General features: G+C 38.2%; 1 protein-coding gene across 15 annotated transcripts in view; it reads right to left on the bottom strand.

Moving 5' to 3' along the window:
• Positions 1–209: 209 nt before the first annotated feature.
• slc38a4 (solute carrier family 38 member 4) overlaps positions 210–20,800 on the bottom strand; it is a 38,234-nt gene continuing 17,643 nt past the window's right edge. For 14 of the 15 annotated variants that reach the window (XM_040143596.1, XM_040143491.1, XM_040143528.1 and 11 more), the window contains 12 exons: positions 20,652–20,725; positions 19,734–19,826; positions 19,148–19,229; positions 18,963–19,045; positions 15,810–15,868; positions 14,998–15,258; positions 13,826–13,905; positions 12,969–13,069; positions 11,947–12,071; positions 5,791–5,935; positions 4,548–4,645; positions 210–4,387 (listed from right to left, as the gene is read on the bottom strand). In XM_040143596.1, coding sequence (XP_039999530.1) covers positions 4,283–4,387; positions 4,548–4,645; positions 5,791–5,935; positions 11,947–12,071; positions 12,969–13,069; positions 13,826–13,905; positions 14,998–15,258; positions 15,810–15,868; positions 18,963–19,045; positions 19,148–19,229; positions 19,734–19,826; positions 20,652–20,725 — 1,306 coding nt within the window. In that variant the 3' untranslated portion in view covers positions 210–4,282. Of the gene's footprint in view, positions 4,388–4,547; positions 4,646–5,790; positions 10,619–11,946; positions 12,072–12,968; positions 13,070–13,825; positions 13,906–14,997; positions 15,259–15,809; positions 15,869–18,962; positions 19,046–19,147; positions 19,230–19,733; positions 19,827–20,651; positions 20,726–20,800 lie in introns of those variants that run through there. The other variant, XM_040143616.1, reaches the window with a different exon arrangement.

The following is a 20,800-nucleotide window of genomic DNA, read 5'->3' as shown; positions in this document are numbered from 1 at the left end:
TAGAAACTCATACACACATTCAAAATTGGATTTGTATAATAGTATGCCAATGCCATCAGTGCGTTTCTACTATCTGTTAGCTCTGTTGGACTTCAAAAGGCAGTTTATGCCCGTGACTGAGCCTGGGTTTCTTCTAGGTGCATCATCATCAAAATAAAGGCAGCTTAAAAAAATGTACAAAACCTTTTTTATTACACATTTTTATTGGTTATCATAATGAAACAGCATCACTGATAAAAAAAAAAACACCCCTTTGTTTGGGTAAAATTACAAATCTGAATGTTCAGTCAGAGCCAAAGGAAACAGACACACTGTGAACAACAGAAATATTGAGCCAGTGCTTCTCCACGACTGAGGGTCACCAGAACAATAAGGCAGGCAATTCTTTACAACAACTCCTCTCTAAACTCTGTCAACATTAGCCGGGGACTTGTCTGGATTACAAATCCACAAAATGACTTCTCATCTAGGCCAGCACAATATAATAGCATTGTACATCTTGGCTCAATCATGCAAAAGAGGTGAAGAGATTTGAATTTATCCAAAAGTAAGATGAAAAATTCATACAGATCGAATACCTGAGACACTAAAGGGTGTGGTGTTCGGAGCATTCTGTTAAAACTGGATGCCTCTTGTTGTTCTTTGTAAGAAGAGCCTTTTCAACATATGAAACTCAACCTGAGGAAGAGACGAAAATCTTACATAGACTGCCTGTGAGCAGAATAAGCCACTAGTTGCAGCCAAATTATGTTGCAGCCAAACATTCGTAAATTTAATTTAGAAAGAGTACAAGATTTTCAAACTGACAACAATCCATTCTTGAACATTCATAGCAGGTACTGAATAGACCCTTCAGTCAAGAAGCTTGCTGACTTTAACAGACCTCGGAAAGCTTCAGTTCAAGTAACATCATCAAAATAAAACCTCACCAAAACTGGAGTTGAAAAGGCTTTTTTTATGACAGCAGTGATATACATTGTAAGCCACAGTAAGGTAAGAACTAAGACTGTGTATGATTGTCCTGGTAGAGCTTCAGAACTGGCAGACACAGAAGGTTCTTGTGCATTTTGCTATCTTTTCCTAGAGGTATACAGCTATACATTAGCATCCGTGTACGGCTACACGTTAGCATACATGCTATTATGTGCCATCTGATAAATAATGGAAAAACCATGAGCTCTTATAACAAATTATTAAGGCACTTTGTCCAGTAAGAACCTTCAAATTCTGTACATGTAGTGTGGGCACAAAATGCTCTACACGATCCTGTCTTACTTCTGCCTTATAGCACTGTTTTCTCAAAAACACATTCAACATCGATATTGCTTGTGGGTTTAATTTAAACCCAGTGCTGCTCAGCAGGAGCCAATAAGCTACAGAAACTTGTTGCCTTGTTTCTGAGAATTCTGGGAAAACCATATTATAAACTGTTATGAAGTAGGTTGTTGAATAATTCATCCTGATATCACAAGTTAACATTAAAAAATGAAAATAGATATATAGAGACCCAATTTTCTACAAATATACAAGCTTCAAATAAAGAAAAAAAACTACTGTCATACAACAAGAAAAAAATGTCTAATACAAGTATATATATATATATATATACTAAAATAAACACTGGATTGCAGAAGACTTGTAAGACAGAATCCCCCAATAACCCACTCACAGACAATGAGTGTCAGTGTACCATAAAATAAAGATTATTTACAGAGCATATACAATTGTCCAAAAAGACCATGTTTGTAATCCCAAAACATGCACAGAATACACTATTTCACTTGAAATATCTATTTTTTTCATGTACATAGATCCACAAAGGATCTTTAAATTTTGTCCACTTTGGCTGGATGTGTTCGTGACACGTAACAACATCAGAGAACAAGTGAAATGAATGAATCTAGGGTGATGATGTTATTGTCAGTGATTCTATCAAAGGCACAAGTAATACAAGCCATTTATAATGAGCACAATTCAAATGGTAAAAATAAAAAGAATAATCCTGTTATAATTTTTATCAGTTTAAAATTTTAGATAAAAGTGTTACGAAATTTTAAAATGCATATGATAATTTTGGGTATGAGTATACAATGACAGTGTGAATACTAAAAATATGTAACTACCTGATAATCAATCAATCAATGAGCCTAATGACTAAACCTCCCAAAGATTAACCTGGACCATGTAAACACACATACATTTTCAGAATGAGTGAGGAAATACAGAAGAAGCATAGTTCTTGACCTTGGTTTACTGTCTTGCACACATTTGTCACATCCTCTGCAAGTTAATATAGGTATCAATAATGTTGCTAACTAACAAGCATCATGAAGTGTTTGATATTGTTTACCTTCCAGCTTCTTCCAAATCATTACTCTTTAAAGGAATACTTTGACATTTTGGGGAAAAAAAGCTAATTCAAATTGTTGCTGAGATGTAGATGAAAATAGTTTTACCCCTCTCGTGTCTATATGCTAAATATGAGGTTAGCGCCAGGAGACAGTTAGCTAAGCCTAGCATAAAGACTGAAAATGTGGGCAAACAGTTGAAGTCAACTCAGTGAAGGGCATTAGATAGATGTTTTCCTATGCTTCCAATATTTATGACAAGCCAATTGCCTCCTGGTTGTAATGTCTGTTTCATATTAAGTATACAGACTTGAGAGTCCTATGAATCCAATCATCTGACTCCTGGTAAAGAGATAGAATGAATAATGGCATTTCCCAAAATATCAAACTATTTTTCAGGCTGAATAGCACATAATCACGTTAAAAATAAAAACAAGGCCTTTCCTAGATTATATTTGAATGACAATTTAAGAGAGTGAGGGTTTTCATTCGGTAGGAATGAGGATAGCATGGCACAAGTTGAAAATATTTGCATCTTAAATTTACATACAGATTTTAAATTAACTATTTCCAGTTAGGCTTTGTTGGTTGAATTTAATTTCATTTTGGAACTGTCCAATTGCATTTTTCTAAATTGCATACTTTAAAATTGTTTTCATATACCTAGCTGTACAGCCCTATCAGCAGGTGTATATACTGTGTGTTGGAAATGATATTTCACCTTTATACAATCTGAATGGCAAAGAGCCATATGAGGTCAAGTAAGATATTATATGCAACACCTATTTTTTCAGCAGATATACTTAATTATGTACATTCAAACTTTGCATGTTCAGATCCCTCTGTGACAGTATAACTGAAAGCATCATCCCGCTTCGTGTACACAGCCAGGATGAAAACAGTCAGCAAGGAAGATCCTTGAGAGTGTAGAGCTGGAAAGCTCTACTGTGAACCCGATCAACTGAAACTATGTGCATGTAGCCTCTGGCAAAGCTTCTGATTGTTAAAATGTAGCTCTGCAGCAAATTAAACCAAAATTTCCTGAATAAAAATTCTACTTAATTGAATTAAGTAACTGAAAACGATAGCTTGATTAATTTCAGGTATTTTTCATGGGTGGTTACTTGAAAAAAACATTTGTAGATGTGTTTTAATATGTTTATACACAAATCAGCCACGACATTAAAACCACTTACTGTTTTTAATGTTCTAGCTGTGGCCCATGTGTATGAAAGCTCTACACACATAGTGAGAAGTAATGCAGAAGTGCTCCTTGTTTCATGGAGAACACACTCCTACTCCAAATGTCTCCTTCAAGTGCACAGAGGAATGAGGGACTCACATTGTCTTTCCAGCCCTGGAGTTCTGTGAATTGCAGTTCACAGATCTGGTTGAGGTGAGGGCTACACAGTATGTATTTCTTCTGTCTCTTGTCTTCATAGCTGGAAATACTAATAACCATGATGGTCATGATGATAATGATTATGTTCATGATTTCAGGCTGTCTTTGTGGCACGTTAAACCAAAGTCTGTTTCCCGCTCTCTGGGTTTTGATTGTCTCGTTTGTGTTGTGTCACATACAGAACTTTACAGCAACAAAGAAAAAGAAAAGACAAAATAATAAAAATAATAATAATGAAATAAAATAAACCAAGCCAAAAAATTCCCCTCCAGTGATATTCTCTGGGGGAAAAACTGAAGATGTCTTAACCCTGTGCAGCACATCATGTCCTAACATTGAGGTTTTATGATCGATGTTTGAGATTTGATGAAGGGAAGGCAACCTCTAATGAACCCTATCCCAAGGGTCCCCAGATGTGGGACCAGCTGAGGCAGTGGAAGAAGAGACTTTGTGGCATGGTAGTGGGGATTGTGGGGGTGGGGGTGGGGGTGGAGGTTGCTGCACTCTTTAATGTGAATCTGAGGAGGGAAGCTTAGTGACCACTGTTCGAGCCCGGGGGGTTATGAACCCAGTCAAGGACGATGAGTGACAAGCTGCCAATCATGAAAATGATTCCCACGACCAGGAAGACAGTCGCCTGAAGAGAGAGAGAAACAAGAAGAGAGGAGGGATTAAATGTGGTTGGATGTGTGATGATGCACAGCAAGGTTCTTTTGAAATTTCGGAGGAATCACATTTTGAGGGGGGTAGAGTGGGAAAAATGATACATTTGTGTGTGTGTGTTCATACAAACTTACCCCAATCTTCTGTGGGGAGCGGAATGGCAGTGATTTTACCAGGCGGAGGTAAAAGGCGGCAGGTAGGATAAAGATGAGCATGGTGGCTGCAGAAGAACCTGCAACAAAATAGAAGGAAGATTGATTTGGCTAATCAGACGACAGCATTTTAAACTAACACCTATGCCAATATTATCAGTTGCCTCAGGATCACTCCTTGGAATTGCACTAAAAATTAAATTAGGATTAAATGCACCTTCACTTCAGAGACATTTATGAAGACTCCTACACTTACTCTTGAGCAAGGAAAAAGATTACTCCTAGGATAGTCTTTGATGTCATAGGTATACAACAATTTTCACTCGCAGAGTAGAAATTATGGTGACAAACTGTATCTTGACAGTTGCAATTTGAAATATTAAGACATTGGTAGAATCGTAAATACAGAAAATAGCTATTTTTTTCTGTGGACATTTTGTTATGTCCAGGCAAATAACAAGTCCAATAAGTAAGCTGCCAAAATGTATAAATAGCCAAAATCCCACCACACCAAGAAATCATTTGCATAGTAGTAAAAGTAAATACTTTACTTTTAACTTGACCTAGCTACTTGACATAGCCCTCACATCCTTTTAAAATACCAAATACCAATATACATCTTGCATACAGCATATTGTGCAGTATTTCACATGGTGCAGTGATTTCGCAAAAGTGAACATACAGTATCTCACAGATATAGCCCCGCCATCAGCAATCCTAACACACAATGCATTAATGTAGCTTGTGGAAATGAATGACTCTGGGTATTATCTGAGATGCCATAAGAGTGATCAAAGTTTAATGTATTACTGCTAAAAGTGCGGTTGTGACCCAAATCGTCCTTATTTTTTTTAAATAAATAAAATCAGAGTCCCTTGTTTTACCTGGTGTGAACATGGTGAGAGGATAAACCGTTATTCATTTCTGTTTTTGATTTCTGAGGTGTAGTTTTTGCAGACAGGCAGTACCTGAACATTATGGGGATTTCCCTAAATATTAGTACTTTCTATGTTTGTGTGTGTTAGCATCAAGACTGAGATCAAGTGGTCAAAAACAGTTCATGCGACTGCACAGCTGACACAACCCGACACTTGAAGTTTCTGTACTTCCAACGTCTTTACTTAATAAAACGACCCCTGAACTGAAGGTGGTAATCTGGCCTTGTCTTCTTCTCTCTGTGCACATTTTTTCCTGTTTGCTCAAAGTATTCAGTGCCAGGACTCACCGATGAAGCCGAAGATGTCTCTGATGGTAGGGACAAAGATCACCAGCATGTTGTTGAAGGCCAAGATTGCAGCGGCGATCAGCATGTGGCGAGTCCAGCTGAACTCTCGACCACTGAATAACAGCGTGGTGATGGAGGAGCGGATCTGGAAAAAACATTGAAATCTTTGGCTTGATCACATTGAATCAGTCTATTAATATTTTTACAAAAGTTGTATAAAATTCAGTATAATCTTACTGAGAGTGTGGATTATGTAACAATCACAGCATTTTTATTTAACTTGTGACTACAAAATCGTCAGTTTGGTTTGATAAAAAAAAAAAAGTTGCATTCAATCCCAGCTCTTAATTCAGCTGACTTTACATTGGAATATAATGAAACACGTGGCATAGTTTTCTGTACACGCTGTCAATCTCTGTCAAAGTAACAAATCATTAACAACAACGTGAGTCTAGTCTGCATGTCTGCTGGCCTGGGCCTGAGGCTGATTCCCATACTTTGCCACTGACTGTGTGTCAAGTGCTACGAGGCTATTGTGTGTGTTTTTGTGAGACTGTGTGTGAGAGGGAAACAGAGGGAACCAGGAGATCCCAGCTAAGATGCCTGGTGCTGCGGAGCCATAGACAGCCTGTTCAAGCCTCTAGTGGGTGAAAGGTTGTGGGTATCAGGTGAAACCTGAGTCACTGACAGCTCGCAGTCCACAGGGGGAAAGGTTAAAAACGGGCGGTGCATATGGTGCCCATTCAAATAGGCAGGGGATTATCTCCTGCAGTGCAATGGAACCATGGGATTGCATCAGCCGGTAGTGAGAGGAGGGCGGACTTGCCTGTAGGGGGGAGGTGTGTCTTAAAACAAAGCTGCTATTGTCACTCTTTTCGTGCAAGCCTGTCTTCCATCCTCTTTTTACTTACTAGTCCTACATTAAGGCAGACGAGGGTCACCAGTTGCCATAACAACACATTTAATTACAACTTTGGCAGATACTTTAAACAGAGTGTGGAGAATGATATACAAGATGCAAGAAGAGTGACTGAGAAGGTAACTTCTTTATTTAGTTTACCCGAAAAGGACAAGGAATGTGCAATCTTTTCCTCTTAAGAGCCACTGCTGGCAGAACAACACATGCCTTCTTTGTATCCTTTCAAGTCTGACTTAAGTACAAGATTTATATCCAGTTAGCATGGCACAGTGGATAAAAAAAAATCACATTAACTGGATTTTCTGCGCTGTCAAATTGAACCAAGTGACCTCCATCTTGACTGTCAGGAGGCACCAGGATGACGCCTGCACTTTAATGTCCACTGCCAAAAAAGTGTCACCTTTTTGGCCAACACTCATTTCATGTTGGAGATAATGACAATAATTTAAGCGTATCCCCCCAACCAGCTGTTTCATAATTAGGCCGAAAACTAGAGCCTGGATGTGGCATTTCTCTCCAAGGCTCCAAACTATTCAGCACCTGGGTGTTACCTGGCGCAAAGCCTTTGGAGTTCACTGTGTGATATTTGCACATTTCTTACATATAAACACACACAGAATATGTGGATGGACCAGTTGTAGGCAGCTGAATCTGGGATTAGCGGGTTAACATAAAACCAGAGACTAAGATCTTAACTACATGAGCTGGTACTGCAAGCAAGAGGCAGCTGAAAACAAACCTCGTGCATTTGAGCCCATTTTCTGCAAACAAGGGTTGTGTTTTCCTTGTTAAAGTCAAAATTGGTGCACATATTTTCATATGTGTGAGTATATTCAAAACTAGAGACAAAGTGGCAGACACTGTGTCAGAGCTGTTAAAACTCAGTGGTACCCTCTTGAACCTGTCATTTCTACTTAAAAGTCATTTGCTTTTTTCTTTTACAGGAACACATCTGAATTTACACAGGTGCTGAGTGTGAACTGAAACTACATGCAGTAGGGTAAAAGTCCCTTTTCAAGTAAAAATATCAGCAGGAAGCCATATAAGAGAGTTTTCAAGCACTGAACCATTACTTGAAACCACACAGCCAAACTGGGCCTTTTTGACTAAAAAAAAGTCTATCAAACTGTGCTTTACTACAACCAAATGTTTTACTTTTTATATAATAAAACAGAAACTGTAATACCACTTTAGAGATCTGTTATAAGCCTTTCATAAGAACAATTTTTGTGTTGCATTAAAATGTTTTATTAACCATTAGGCCATTAATTATAGCTTACAAACACTTAATATACTTTGTAGTTACAGTACGTTTTTGTTCTGTATAAGAAAACCATAGATACTCACAGTTTTTTTAATTTAAAATAAACAAAATCATAGCAGAGAAATTAAAATGTCCTGCCGCTGGCAAGACAGAAAATGTTTAGCAGCATTTGTTAACTGCAAATATTCCTCATTCCTGAACAGTCATATATTAATTAGAAAAGCAAAAGCAGGTGATTTTGCCTCTGTAACATTGGATAAAAAGACAAAAAAGTATATATAAACTACTTTTTAAGTAAAAGAAAAAAAACAACTGGTCACATATGAGGCTTTAGAGACAAGTACTAAAGCTAGTACTGCACAAACAAAGGTCTGTATTAGTACTTAAATTTACTATACATTTTACTTTACTTTACATGATGGTAACATGTAACGGTGACGTTGGTGCTGTTAATCAGCTCATTTGCAGCCCTCTCCCATGGTTTCAATCTCAAGCCGGAGCCTGAGAACTGGGGCATGTTTGACTCCACATAAAGCCCTTTCATTATGTACTGGATTCTGCCAAAGCCCTGTGTGATCTGACCTCTGTTAGCATCTATCCCTCTCGTGACTGCACACCCACACACACTTACTGTATACACTCCCACACCTAAACACGTGTCTCCAAATGCACACTCCCACATACATATTATCTCTTCCCTTTATATAGCACTTCTCCACTTGAGCCAAGGACAGTCACAGACAAAGCTAACGTTAATGTCTAGCTGAAGGTCGGCAGCATTTTCCTGCAAAATAAAGGTTAGGAGGATTCAAGCCACGATTCTCCAATGTCAAATGGAAACTTGGCAAGGCGAGGTATTACTAAGTAGTTCTTTTGCGTATATATATCGAAGTTCATCAATCTTTTGACCATATTACAGCAACACTGTTTATTTTACTGCAAGAATAGTGATGGTCAATTAATTAAACATTCCCAGCTCTGCACAAACACTCATTTCTAATTAGAAAATCATGCACAGATCAACTTTTTTCTAAATCACAAACAGCATCAGCTAAGTCAGCCATTTCATTCACATTACTGTCTCTCAGCAACTAATGCTAATCACCACCACTGACCTATGTAAAGCAGGCTATGACTCGCACCTTTTCATAGGTATGCATGCAGGTATATACAGGCCAATACTAGTTTTTAACGAAACCTCACAAAATTAATTTGCTTGACATATTTAAAGCTGATTAAGGATCCATGAGCACAAAGGTTTATGTTGCATTTGGCTGCCATAGGATTTAAACCCCTAACCCTAGCTGTGTTACTGCCTTGCTCCTTTCACTAAGCCACACTTCACCACAGCTGGTTTGCTACTACACATTACAGGCTTGTGTTCTGTCCTTATCACATTTTTATCTCCTTTATTATCATTATACAGGCTTATCCTTCTGTGTTTCAATTACATTTAAAATGTATTTATTGTGAGTACCATTCAAAGTCAAAGGCTTAAGTTGGAGTCAGACGAAATGTTACATTTCATCCTTCCAAGTTTTGCACAATGATTACACTGGTGGAGAAGAAATCTAGGTTTGTGACAGACAACTAGGAGAAAGCACACACATGAATATAATTGCAGTTAACCGGTCTATACATGAGGACAAAATGAACAGGATATCAGAGTTTGTCAATTTGGCCCTGTTCAGACCTGCCATTAACATTTGTCTTGGGTGATGTCTTGTCTTGGGTCACAAATGGACAGCTATAATCATATCAATTCACCCCGGGATTAGAATGCGTCTCCACATGCATCTCAAGAGACCACTTGTGATCGGATCTCACTTTCCTGCACAATATGCAAATAAACACATACATCAATTCCACTTGCAAAGACCAAATGTGTTGTTGTTTTGCGAGAGGCAGCAATGCACTTCTCATGCCTAGTCTGCTAGAAATTAAAAGAAGAAGAAGAAATCCAACCACTGTGTCTATTCCTTGGCATGTTCCAGGCAAACCAAATTGCCCAAGATGACACACTAATAATATATCTCTATGAGCTCAGATGTCACTGACAAAGCTAGTTTATGCAGCTTGTACGACTTGAATTTGTTTTTCGAATAAGTACATACATCCACTTGTGCAGAGGACATCAGTTGAGTAGGTGGTCCTTCACTTTAGCCCAGGGCACATTTCCTCAATGTGTCTTGGGTGCATTCACACCTGTACTGCTTGTGAATACCAGGTCTGAACAGGGCCTCTGATTTGACTGAATTTTGGTATTAAAATCAAAGGGACATAACTCAGCAGCGTCGCACACTTCATCCTTGTACAAAATCCTGATATTCCCTGATGGAATTTAGGTTTTCTTCCACGGCTACCATCAGACAAACATTAAAAACATTATTTTTCTAACCGTCTTTGATGCAGATCCAGATGCAGATTTCTAAACATTATCTATCACTAACACAACACATTTTAAAGACTGTGCCCCTGGCAGATGTTTGTGTTTCTGTGTCCCTGCTCTGCCAGCTAACCCCCCTGTCAGTGGCTCCGCCCATCTATCTCCCTGAAGGTAGTGGTCAGGGTGAGGGTTTTTCCACTGTTCTCTCTGAGCTTGTAAACTTCCACTGCAGAGAGAGAGGGATCCTCTCTCACATTCCCTGTGACAGAAAAAACAGCAGTGTCTGCTAGAGGAGTGTTTGTCTGTCTGTGTGTGTTAGTCAGAGGTATGGGTTGAGAGTAGAAACATCATGTCTGAGAATGCAAGCATCAACTAGATGACTAAAATGCAACAAAATTTGTTAATGCCTGAATGTGTGTGTACATATGAGACAGTGCATATATTAGATTACAGATAAGTGTGCAATTTTATATTCTGTTACTATATATAAATGTGTGTGTGTGTGTGTGTGCGTGCTGTGTTACCGTTACGTGCAGTCATTGCTGCATCATTCTCTATCAACACGCTGACTGTAATGACAACAAACCTGCTGCCCTCTGGTGGCAGCCTACTGTAACCGCAACCACTTCAGAAATTACTTAAGAATATGCAGCTGCTTGTCTTTACATTAAAACAAGTTTGTTGGTGAGTGTGTGAGTGTGTGTGCACATGGAAGCTAAAATGGGGCATGAAACTTCTTCTGGCCAGTAGCCATTTTCATTCTCCTCACGTCGGATGAGGGCCAACTAAAATTAGCCCATGACCATATATGGGGAGGGAAGTGAGAAGAGTGTATATATGTATGTGTGAATGAATGTGACTGAAACGATAAGTTTTGGTAACGAGACATCACACACAGACTAACCTCTGGCCCCATTTTAAGAGAAATTTGGGAAGCAGACTCAAAAAGTAAGACTGGATTCACTGTAAAGACCTAAAGTTGTGTGTATGCATGTGTGTGTTTAATTAAGAAGTATGGCCATTTACGACCTCAGCCTGTGTGTTGTGGGATTTGAGGTGATGAAACAAGGAAAGCATCAAACTGAACAGTATGTTTCTTTTCACCAAACTGCCAGGAAAAAACAGCTGCGTCTGGAAAATGACAAAAAAGACTGACTCTACATTAAACACAAAACATAGTTTTATATGCAGAATGACACAGGGTGGCAGCAGTGTCTGACTGGATGAATAGAATGATTTTACAAATAGCTGATTGGCATGGGGTGGAAGGCAGTGGCCAGATATTTCAAATTACAAGAGCGCTGTATATTTGTGTGTATCTGAGCAATACATTTTTGCGTATTATATCAGTGCTTAAACAAGGCTCCATTTAATGATGCCAAGAGGGATGAAAGTAGAAAAAGACGACAGTGCTCAAAGGAATGAACAAAAACACCTACCTGTGATTTTCTATGATAAGGAAACATTTTCTGCTTTCCAAACTTAACTTTTGCTACATGTGCTTCCTTCTTGTTCATGGAGACTTGCTTAAAAAACATTTTAACAGACAACAGAGACAGATTGTGAGTTTATGTATGTTGTACTCACAGGGAACAGCACAATAGGGACAGTCAGAGTGACGGCCGTGAGAACGGCCAAACGCACCAGCAGCAGCATGGTGTCAAACTTATAAACCCTGGTGAAGGTGTGGAGCAACTCTGCTTCCACATTATCTGTGTTGGGGGACAAAAAAAAAAAAAAAAAAAACATAACATTGAACACTGGATTAAAACAATTTGTGAACAAGGGATAACAGAAGCTAACAAACAGTAAGTAACTAAGTACATAACTCAAGTACTGTATAAATTGTTGACGTATTTGTTATTTTTGTTACTTGTTAACCATATTTTACAGAGAAATATTGCACCTGTTCCTCTACTGCATTTATCTGGCATTTTGCCCAGTGCTAGTGTCATTTTTTTTTTTAGTTTTTTTTAAGTATTTGGCCACTGGATCAAAAATAAATCCTTGTTGTTGGTGGTTTTCAACCCATGAGTACTGGGTAAAGCCATTAATGCACCGTCTTAACCAACACAATTTCATTTTTTAACCCAGCGATTTAACGATTGTACCAAAAAAACATATTGTAAGATTATGAAGTATGATGCATTAAACCAACCTTTTTGGTTTTTGACTTTGTACAAAAAAACTGTGTTAGTTCTTTATATATATATACATAATTGTTGTAGGCTCATGTAAGTATAAAAATTCAACCAATTCACAAGAATAAAAAAACATTTTTTTCTTTTTTCCTCTCACATTCCCACTGGATTTAACTACCTAACTGTATATAATACAATCAAAACTAGCTCTACCTTGACCATATGCAACATTAAAATGCTACATATGCATTGTGACATTATCAACAATCTAATAATGCCATATATACTGAACGACTAAAGTAATTAATTCTTTCTATCTAGAAGTAGGGACTGATATCTGTTAATTGTCTTTTTGTGTCTTAACACAGCATGTGAAGTGACAAACATTGACGCTAATTAAATTTTAGGCATTGTTTTTGTCTATGATTGGAGTTGACTGTTAATGCTTGTGTGTATCTTCACTCTTACCATAAAAGGTGAGGTAGCCAAACAGAGCTGATAGCATGTACATGATGAGCATAGCCAAAATGGACAGGTTGGAAACGTTTTGCATCTTTTTCCTGCTGCGACTGAAGAAACAACACACACATACACAATCACTTTTAGAGGTCACATCAACTTTAGATGGTTTAGGGTCACACTCAAGATTTGCAATAAATTGGATAATTTGGATAAATATATGCAGATTGAAATACTTTAATTCTACTTTATACTTTAAATACTTTTAAATCTTTTCAACGAATCCTCTCAGTTGGACCACCATTTATCCTGGCAAATCATTTTGCGTTCATCATGCAACACCCTGTTCTACGTAATTCTCTACCCACAGAGATTTTTTAATTGTTCTGAACTTGGCTCTTATTATATTGACATAGTTTCATCACTTGAAAAGCAGGGTTATGCAATTAGTGAATGTAAGAAGCCTTTCGGATGAGAGGCAAAACATCTTCAAGAACATCAAGCAAGTCCAGTTGCCTTCTCATAGCACTTACAGAATATAACTTCAATGAATTCTCAATTATGGGGACTGTGCATTGGAAGTACTACATTCCCAGTGAAAACTGTTTATAGTGATGCATGTCGATAACAAGTGGGGTGACTGGGACGGCTGCTGAATTCTTTAAAGTAATTTTTCTGAGGTTTTAGTAATAAAACAAAATTCAATTCACATTCACGTATTGGAAGGGAGGCACAAGTTTTCAAAGACAGGTATTTCCAAATCCTGGCATATAAATTACTATCTGCCTGGCTCGATAGTGAGAAAATGGTTTTCATCTCAGGGAACTGACCCTTAAAGTTTGTTTTATGAGGAAAAGTGCACTTACTCCTTCAGTTCACTGTAGATAGGCAGGACTTCAGGATGACAGACGAAGGCAAAGGCCAGGATTGGCACAGTGTATGACGTCTGTGGAAAAAAGGTAAAAATCGAAAAAAACATTTAAGACAGAAATTCAGTTTGGGAGGGAAGACAATCATGCTGCAAAAATAAATAAAGCTATACTAACCCATGTTATTATGTGATGTCATAAATATGTCTTTTAAATTATTTTATTATACTGTATACTATATTAGTGCTGTGCCTTCAAGGCTATAGGAAAAAGATTTAAAATAAAACCTTGCATAATATCTAAGAGTTCTGTCAGATCAGAGAGTTGGACATGAAATGTGTTTGGGCAATTTGGTCTACCATAACCCACAGTTTTAGCTCCATCACTGCTGGTCCTGGTGTAACTTGCTGGCTTGTTGGTTTTACAACTGTCATGCATGCTACGAAAGAAACAATTCTTTTCATGCATTTTTCCTCTCCACTTTTTTTAGTTCATCCATAATCAAAGGACCACATACTGACAGTGGAATGCCATGTGAAAAGACAGTTGAAGGCTAGTTTGTAATGTTTGTTTTTACAAAATGTTTTCTGGATTAGGAACATACTACTGACGTCCTCTCACAAAGGCACATACTGTATGTGCATGCTAGCTGTCAGCTACCTTCACTTGTAATCTGTTGTAGTTGTAATGTCAGTTGCAAGTATGTGTAAGTTCAACTTTTAACAAATAAGGCTTAAATGTTTGATTAGTCAGGACTATTTCTTCTTTGAGGCTGGCTTTGGTGTGTCAGTGTCCTAAGTGGATTAGACAAACTGTTGCTGTAGATTTCACCTAGATACATCAATTTTATTTACTCACATAGGAACCTTCAATAAAAACATTTCCAACGTGACATTAATCTAGTCAAAGAAAGTGAAATGGCTACATCCCCTCCTAAACACTGTGGAAATCAAAGCCTAGGTGAATCAAGTTAACGTAGCACTGTGTCCCAGTGTCACCATAAAGCGGTGTTATATTCTTATCGTGAATAATATACACATAATGCTGAACTTTACAAGCTGAACAAATGTTTTGGGTCAGTAGAAGTTTGTACTTGATTGAGAGCCAATCAGTGGTCTCTGAACCAGCATTACAGAATAACTTTTAGGCCACCACCCACCCCACTGTACCTGTGAGTTGAAGACAAAGTATTTGGGTGTGCACATATCCTCATCGTCAGGATGATGCTCAAAGTGGATGCCGGTGGAGTGGTGACTGTTGTGGCTGCCCAGGACCATTGGGGCAACGTCGGCTCGGGAGAAATCCATTTGTGCTGAGCGGTTTTGTAACATGTACAACCCTGGCATATCTGAGGCGTTCATGCTGAGGTTAGACAAGTGCTGGTAAAAGAAAGGAAGAGGGCAGGGCAGCTGGGTCTTTTTGTAGATCACCTGGAAAATAACCACATGAAGTTACATTATGTTCTTCTCAGTGGTGTACATAAAAATAAATGTAACAAGAGAACAGCAAATAAAGAAATTTCAGTACCAAACTCCCTGCTTGCCACAATAATTGGCAGTGTGGCAGTTCAATTCTGGCATATGCAAGTTCTACATTCTCTATATAATGTGCCGAATGAATTTCATCAGAGTTGTGAGAGTGAACTAAAAGAGAAAAGCTGTGGGCTGTGACACCAAAACAGTGAGCTGAAACATGCAAACAAGCTCCATAGAGCCGATATATGTGAGAGATGGGTGATAATTCTCTGTGGGTTCATCACTACAAGTGACCTCTTTCACATTACACATAGTCTACTGATTTGTTGTTAATATAAAGATATTGGTCATAGCAGCTCTAACATATCTCATTAGCATGTGTGTCCATAGACAAATGCCTGCACATTACTATACATTAGAGTAGTTGTAAGATGCTATTCTCTAGGCCGTAATTGCATGTTTTTCTCATATTTCATACTGTAATGCTATTAAGACGCTGAACTTACCACACCCAGGAAGAAGACCATGCAGGAAAGGGAAAATCCACTTGTGTAGCCCAGGTAGCCTAAAGTGGAGAAAACATCAGTGACTAAAAAAAACCCAAAAAAAACAGTACCAGATACTTATGTGATGCTATGCTATAGTTTGCTGTTCTTCACCTATGCACCTCTGCACTGGTCTGTCTTTTTAGCTGTCAAATCAGCTTTCTGTTTTAGAATACGGACTCATATCCAAAAATTGATATGAGCAGAATTTCAGAAGAGACGGCATACATCCCACTTTGGATGGAGCAGCTCTCATATCTAGAAAATGAGAGTTTTTTATTAGTATAACCAAAACCATGAAAACCCAGAGTGGAGACCATGAGCAGAGTTGCAGTCTTACATGCTTCTCTGTGCTTCCAGTACAGTAGTCACCCACCCAAACTCCCATAAAGACTGTGTTTGCCCCCCGACCATCTAAATTAATTAACTCAAAAATAAACAGAAGAGGAGTTGTACACAGAAATCTAATGAAAATTAAGACCACCATTGCAGAAGTATAACAAAATAGGAGAATTAAATGTGGACTCTTAAACGTTAGATCGCTCCAATCCACATGATATCAGATCATTATATATATAGATATATTTAGTCTCACTGAAACCTGGCTGTGTCATGATGAATATGTTAGCCTAAATGAATCCATTCCCCCCCGGTCATATTAATACCCACATTCCTCGAGGCACCGGCCGAGGAGGTGGATTTGCAGCCATTTTCAACACAAGCCTGTTAATCAACCTAAACTTAAACTCAATTATAACTCATTTGAAAGCCTGGTTCTTAGTCTTACATATCCATCATGGAAAATTTTAAAGCCAATTCTATTTGTTATAGTATACTGCACTCCTGGCCCATACTCTGAATTTTTATCTGAATTCTCAGAGTCTTATCAAGTTTAGTCCTTAGTATAGATAAAGTAATTATAGTAAAATCCTTGAGAAAACTGTCACCAACCAGTTGTGTGACTTTTTACAGGATAATAGTTTATTTGAGCTTTTTCAGTCAGGATTTAGAGTGCATCATAGCACAGAGACAGCACTGGTGAAAGTTACAGATGACCTTCTTACTGCATCGGACAAAGGACTCTCTGTACTTGTCTTATTAGACCTTAGTGCTGCATTTGATACCATTGACCATTATATACTTTTACAGAGACTGGAACATTCAATTGGCATTAAAGGACCCGCTCTAAGCTGGTTTAGGTGCTATCTATCAGATCGATTTCAGTTTGTGCACATTAACGATAAATCCTCCATATACTCAAAAGTTAGTCACGGAATTCGACAAGGTTTTGTGCTTGGACCAGTTTCTATTCACCTTACATATGCTTCCTTTAGGCAATATTATTAGGGAACACTCCATAAACTTCCATTGCTATGCTGATGATACCCAATTGTTTTGTCAATAAAGCCTGGTGAAACCAATTAGTTAGCTAAACTTCAAGCTTGCCTTAAGGACATAAAGACCTGGATGACCAGTGACTTTCTGCTGTTCAACTCAGACAAAACTGAAGTTATTGTGCTTGGCCCCCAACACCTCAGAAACACCTTATTTAATGATAAAGTTACTCTGGATGGCTTTGCCCTGGCCTCCAGCAACACTGTTAGGAAACTCGGAGTTCTCTTTGATCAGGATATGTCCTTTAACTCTCACCTAAAACAAACTTCAAGGACTGCCTTTTTCCACTACGTGACACATCAGGCACATCCTTTCTCAAAAAGACACTGAAAAACAAGTCCATGCTTTTGTTGTCTCTAGGATGGATTATTGTAATTCCTTATTATCAGGCTGTCCCAACAAATCTTTAAATACTCTGATCCAGAATGCTGCAGTGCGAGTACTGACAGGAACCAGGAAAAGAGATCACATTTCTCCTGTGTTAGCTTCTCTGCAGAATTTAAAATCCTCCTCCTCACCTAAAAAACCCTTAATGGTCAGAAACCATCATATCTGAAAGAGCTCATAGTACCCTATTACCCCAGTAGAACACTGCGTCTCTCTCCTCTCTCTTCCTGTTGCTTTCTGCAGGTGTTTCTGTTCATGGTGCTAGAGAGTCTGGATCTGTGACTGCAAACCACCTACTGACCCCATGATCCCACTCAACACCCACTGCTTCAATTATTCAATTATCATCTATTATTATTAATTATAATAATATCTATAATTATTATTTCATTGTATTCATACTATTATTCACCCTATTATTATAATTATCCGTTTTATTATTAGTCTCATTATTGTTACAAATCTTTATGTTATACGTCTAAAGTGCTATGCCCCCCCCTTTTCTCCCTCCCCTCTCTCTCTCTCTCAACCAGGCCGGTCGGGGCAGACAGCTGCCCTCCATGAGTTGGGTTCTGTTCAAGGTTTCTGCCTATGGGAATGTTGGATCTCTGTAAATATAACCTATAAAAAGTATGGTTTAAAACTGCTCTACATGAAAAGTGCCCTGAGATAACCTCTGTTATGATTTTGCTCTATATAAATAAAATTGAATTGGATTGAATTGAGTTGAATTGAATTGAGCTGCAGTGTGAATGAAGCCTTTAAGGTCTGAATGGACCAGTGACCAAACCTAACACCCATGAATACAAATCTAATGCTTGTGGACCCCAGAATCATCATTGCAGTTGTCATTTATTAAATTAAAATCAGCTCAGACATACAGTTTTGATCGTATTTGCTTATTTATGTCTAATATTCTAAATTACATAATTTGGTCAGTGGTCAGTGCAGCCTCTTGGAGCTGAGCCAGCTGAGGCAGATCTGACTATTGGATTCATAAATTACATCTGAATGGCGGCGCTGACTACAGGCTTAATAGCAGTGTTACGTTACTGTAAATTTTAATTGCCAGAAGTGACTAAGGGCTCCGCTAGTGTTACATTTATTCTGGTTTGGTGTAGCTGATTACAGCTGCAAGAGCATGGAAGCACTGAGAAATTTGGCTTCAGGCAGTAGGAAGTTACAATTATGTTATATTAGAAGCATAGTGAGTCACAGCTTGCAGAACAATTGGTGAAATAGTTGAACAATATACAATTTGATGGTGAAATAGAATTTAAGTTTTACTTATCATTGGTTTAGAGAAATCACACACGCATACTAAGTCCTTACCTAGATTTTTAAGGAGAGACAAAGGCAGAATGATTCCGATCGACACAAACACCACCAGGTAGTTTCCGTTTAGGTACCATTCACTGCAAACATAGCACACAGGTTAAAGTCAGAGGAGATGGCATACATACAGTACACATACAAACATAAGAGTGTACTTTATCTTCAAAAGCACACACACTCACCCAGAGTTTTCTTCTAAACCCAAGAAGGTTCGGATTACTTCCGGCAGCTCATACTTCACAATAAAGAGGTAGCTGGACATGGCTGCAGGAGGACAACAAGGAAGGTTGTCTGAGATTTGACACTCACAGAAGCAAAAACCTCATTTGAAAACTGTATGTTGTGTGTCCAAACTACAAACATTCCTGGATACATACAGGCACATACAGTTGCAGTAGTTGTATTACAATTCAGAAAACCACTGTCTTTTAAAAATCTGAAATACAAATTGGTGAGAAATTAAAGGAAAAACCAACATAAAGTGTCTTTATAGGGTGTTGTTCCACCAACAAAACTGTAATGGAGGAATGAACACCCTTTTTGCAGAAGATATTTTCTCATTTGGTGTTTTGATGGTAATGGTGGAGAGTGCTGTCTAACATGTTTCTCCAAAATTGCTAGATTTTCATACTCATCAAACCCCTCTGTGAGTCCTTGTGCTCCCCATGAAAGCATCTACACTTTTTATGTTGCTCCACTTATGTATTCAGGATTGTTCTTTAATTGGTCTTTCATCTGTATACATGAACATACTGATTTTCTGTGTACCTCCAATGTTTTGCATGATTATCGATCCAAATGCTGCCATTTTCCCAGGCCAACCAAATGCTCTTTCCCCCAGCTTTTCATAAATGAGGGATCCTGTAATAACAGACAAGTTGAGAATTAACCTTGGAAAAACAATTCAGGCGTCACAACAAAAAAAAGACAAAGAATAAGTAGATTGAACAATGAGGTGCATACATTGTTCCTTTAAAATCACCAAGGTTTTAAGGGACATGGAATATTAAGAAAGAAATCTGCTCTTACTTCCGTTAATGTTTCCCTGCCTTTCCCATAATACCCTTCAGAGAGGGTTGTGAATCTTTTGTAGATCAATTGTAGACTTTAATTTAGATATACTTAGATTTTAAATAACGTGTATTTCTGATTTCTTAAGACTACGGTCTGAAAAAAAAGTCATCACCTTCAAATACTTCAAATACTGCTCTTCCATATTTCTCAGAATGACCACCAGGTGGTTGTAACAGTACAGAAATAAAGTTTTGCCAATATTGTTTTAGAGCAGTGGTTCACATCCTTTTGTTTTGTTTGAGACCCCTTAATATGAAGCAATATCTCCTTATGACAACCTTGTGATAGGTTGAATGTCTGTAAGTTGTGAGAAATGTAGTCAAAGACTGATTTTCTCTTCTCAGATCTTTATATTTGTGAGGAGATCCCAAAGAGGTAGAACTATATTTCACAAAAAAAGAATCACATCTGCAAACTTGGTTTTGTGCAGCAGAATTTAGTTTCTCTACTTTTTCTATTTCATACTCAGATGATCAGCTTGTGACCCCTTAGAATCATCTTGGACCACTTTGGTTCATCCTGATCTCCCAGCTGGGAATCACTCTTTTGGGATAAAATTTTAGATTGGTCATTTGGAGGGCAGTTGAGCTTGAAGTAAAGTGAAATACCAACCTCCTTCTTTTGCCGTCACAAGGAGAAGATGTACAGAATACAAGGAGAGGATGGCCACGGCGATGAGGAGGACTCTGCAAAGAGAAGGCAAGCAAAGGTCAGATTGCAAGCCAGTGACACATCAAAGTTACAGTGATACCAAGAAACTT

Source organism: Xiphias gladius, chromosome 2 (genome assembly GCF_016859285.1).
Source record: "Xiphias gladius isolate SHS-SW01 ecotype Sanya breed wild chromosome 2, ASM1685928v1, whole genome shotgun sequence".
NCBI lineage: Eukaryota > Metazoa > Chordata > Actinopteri > Istiophoriformes > Xiphiidae > Xiphias > Xiphias gladius.
The sequence above is the reverse complement of the archived record's forward strand: the minus strand, read 5'-3'. Positions and strand labels throughout refer to the sequence as shown.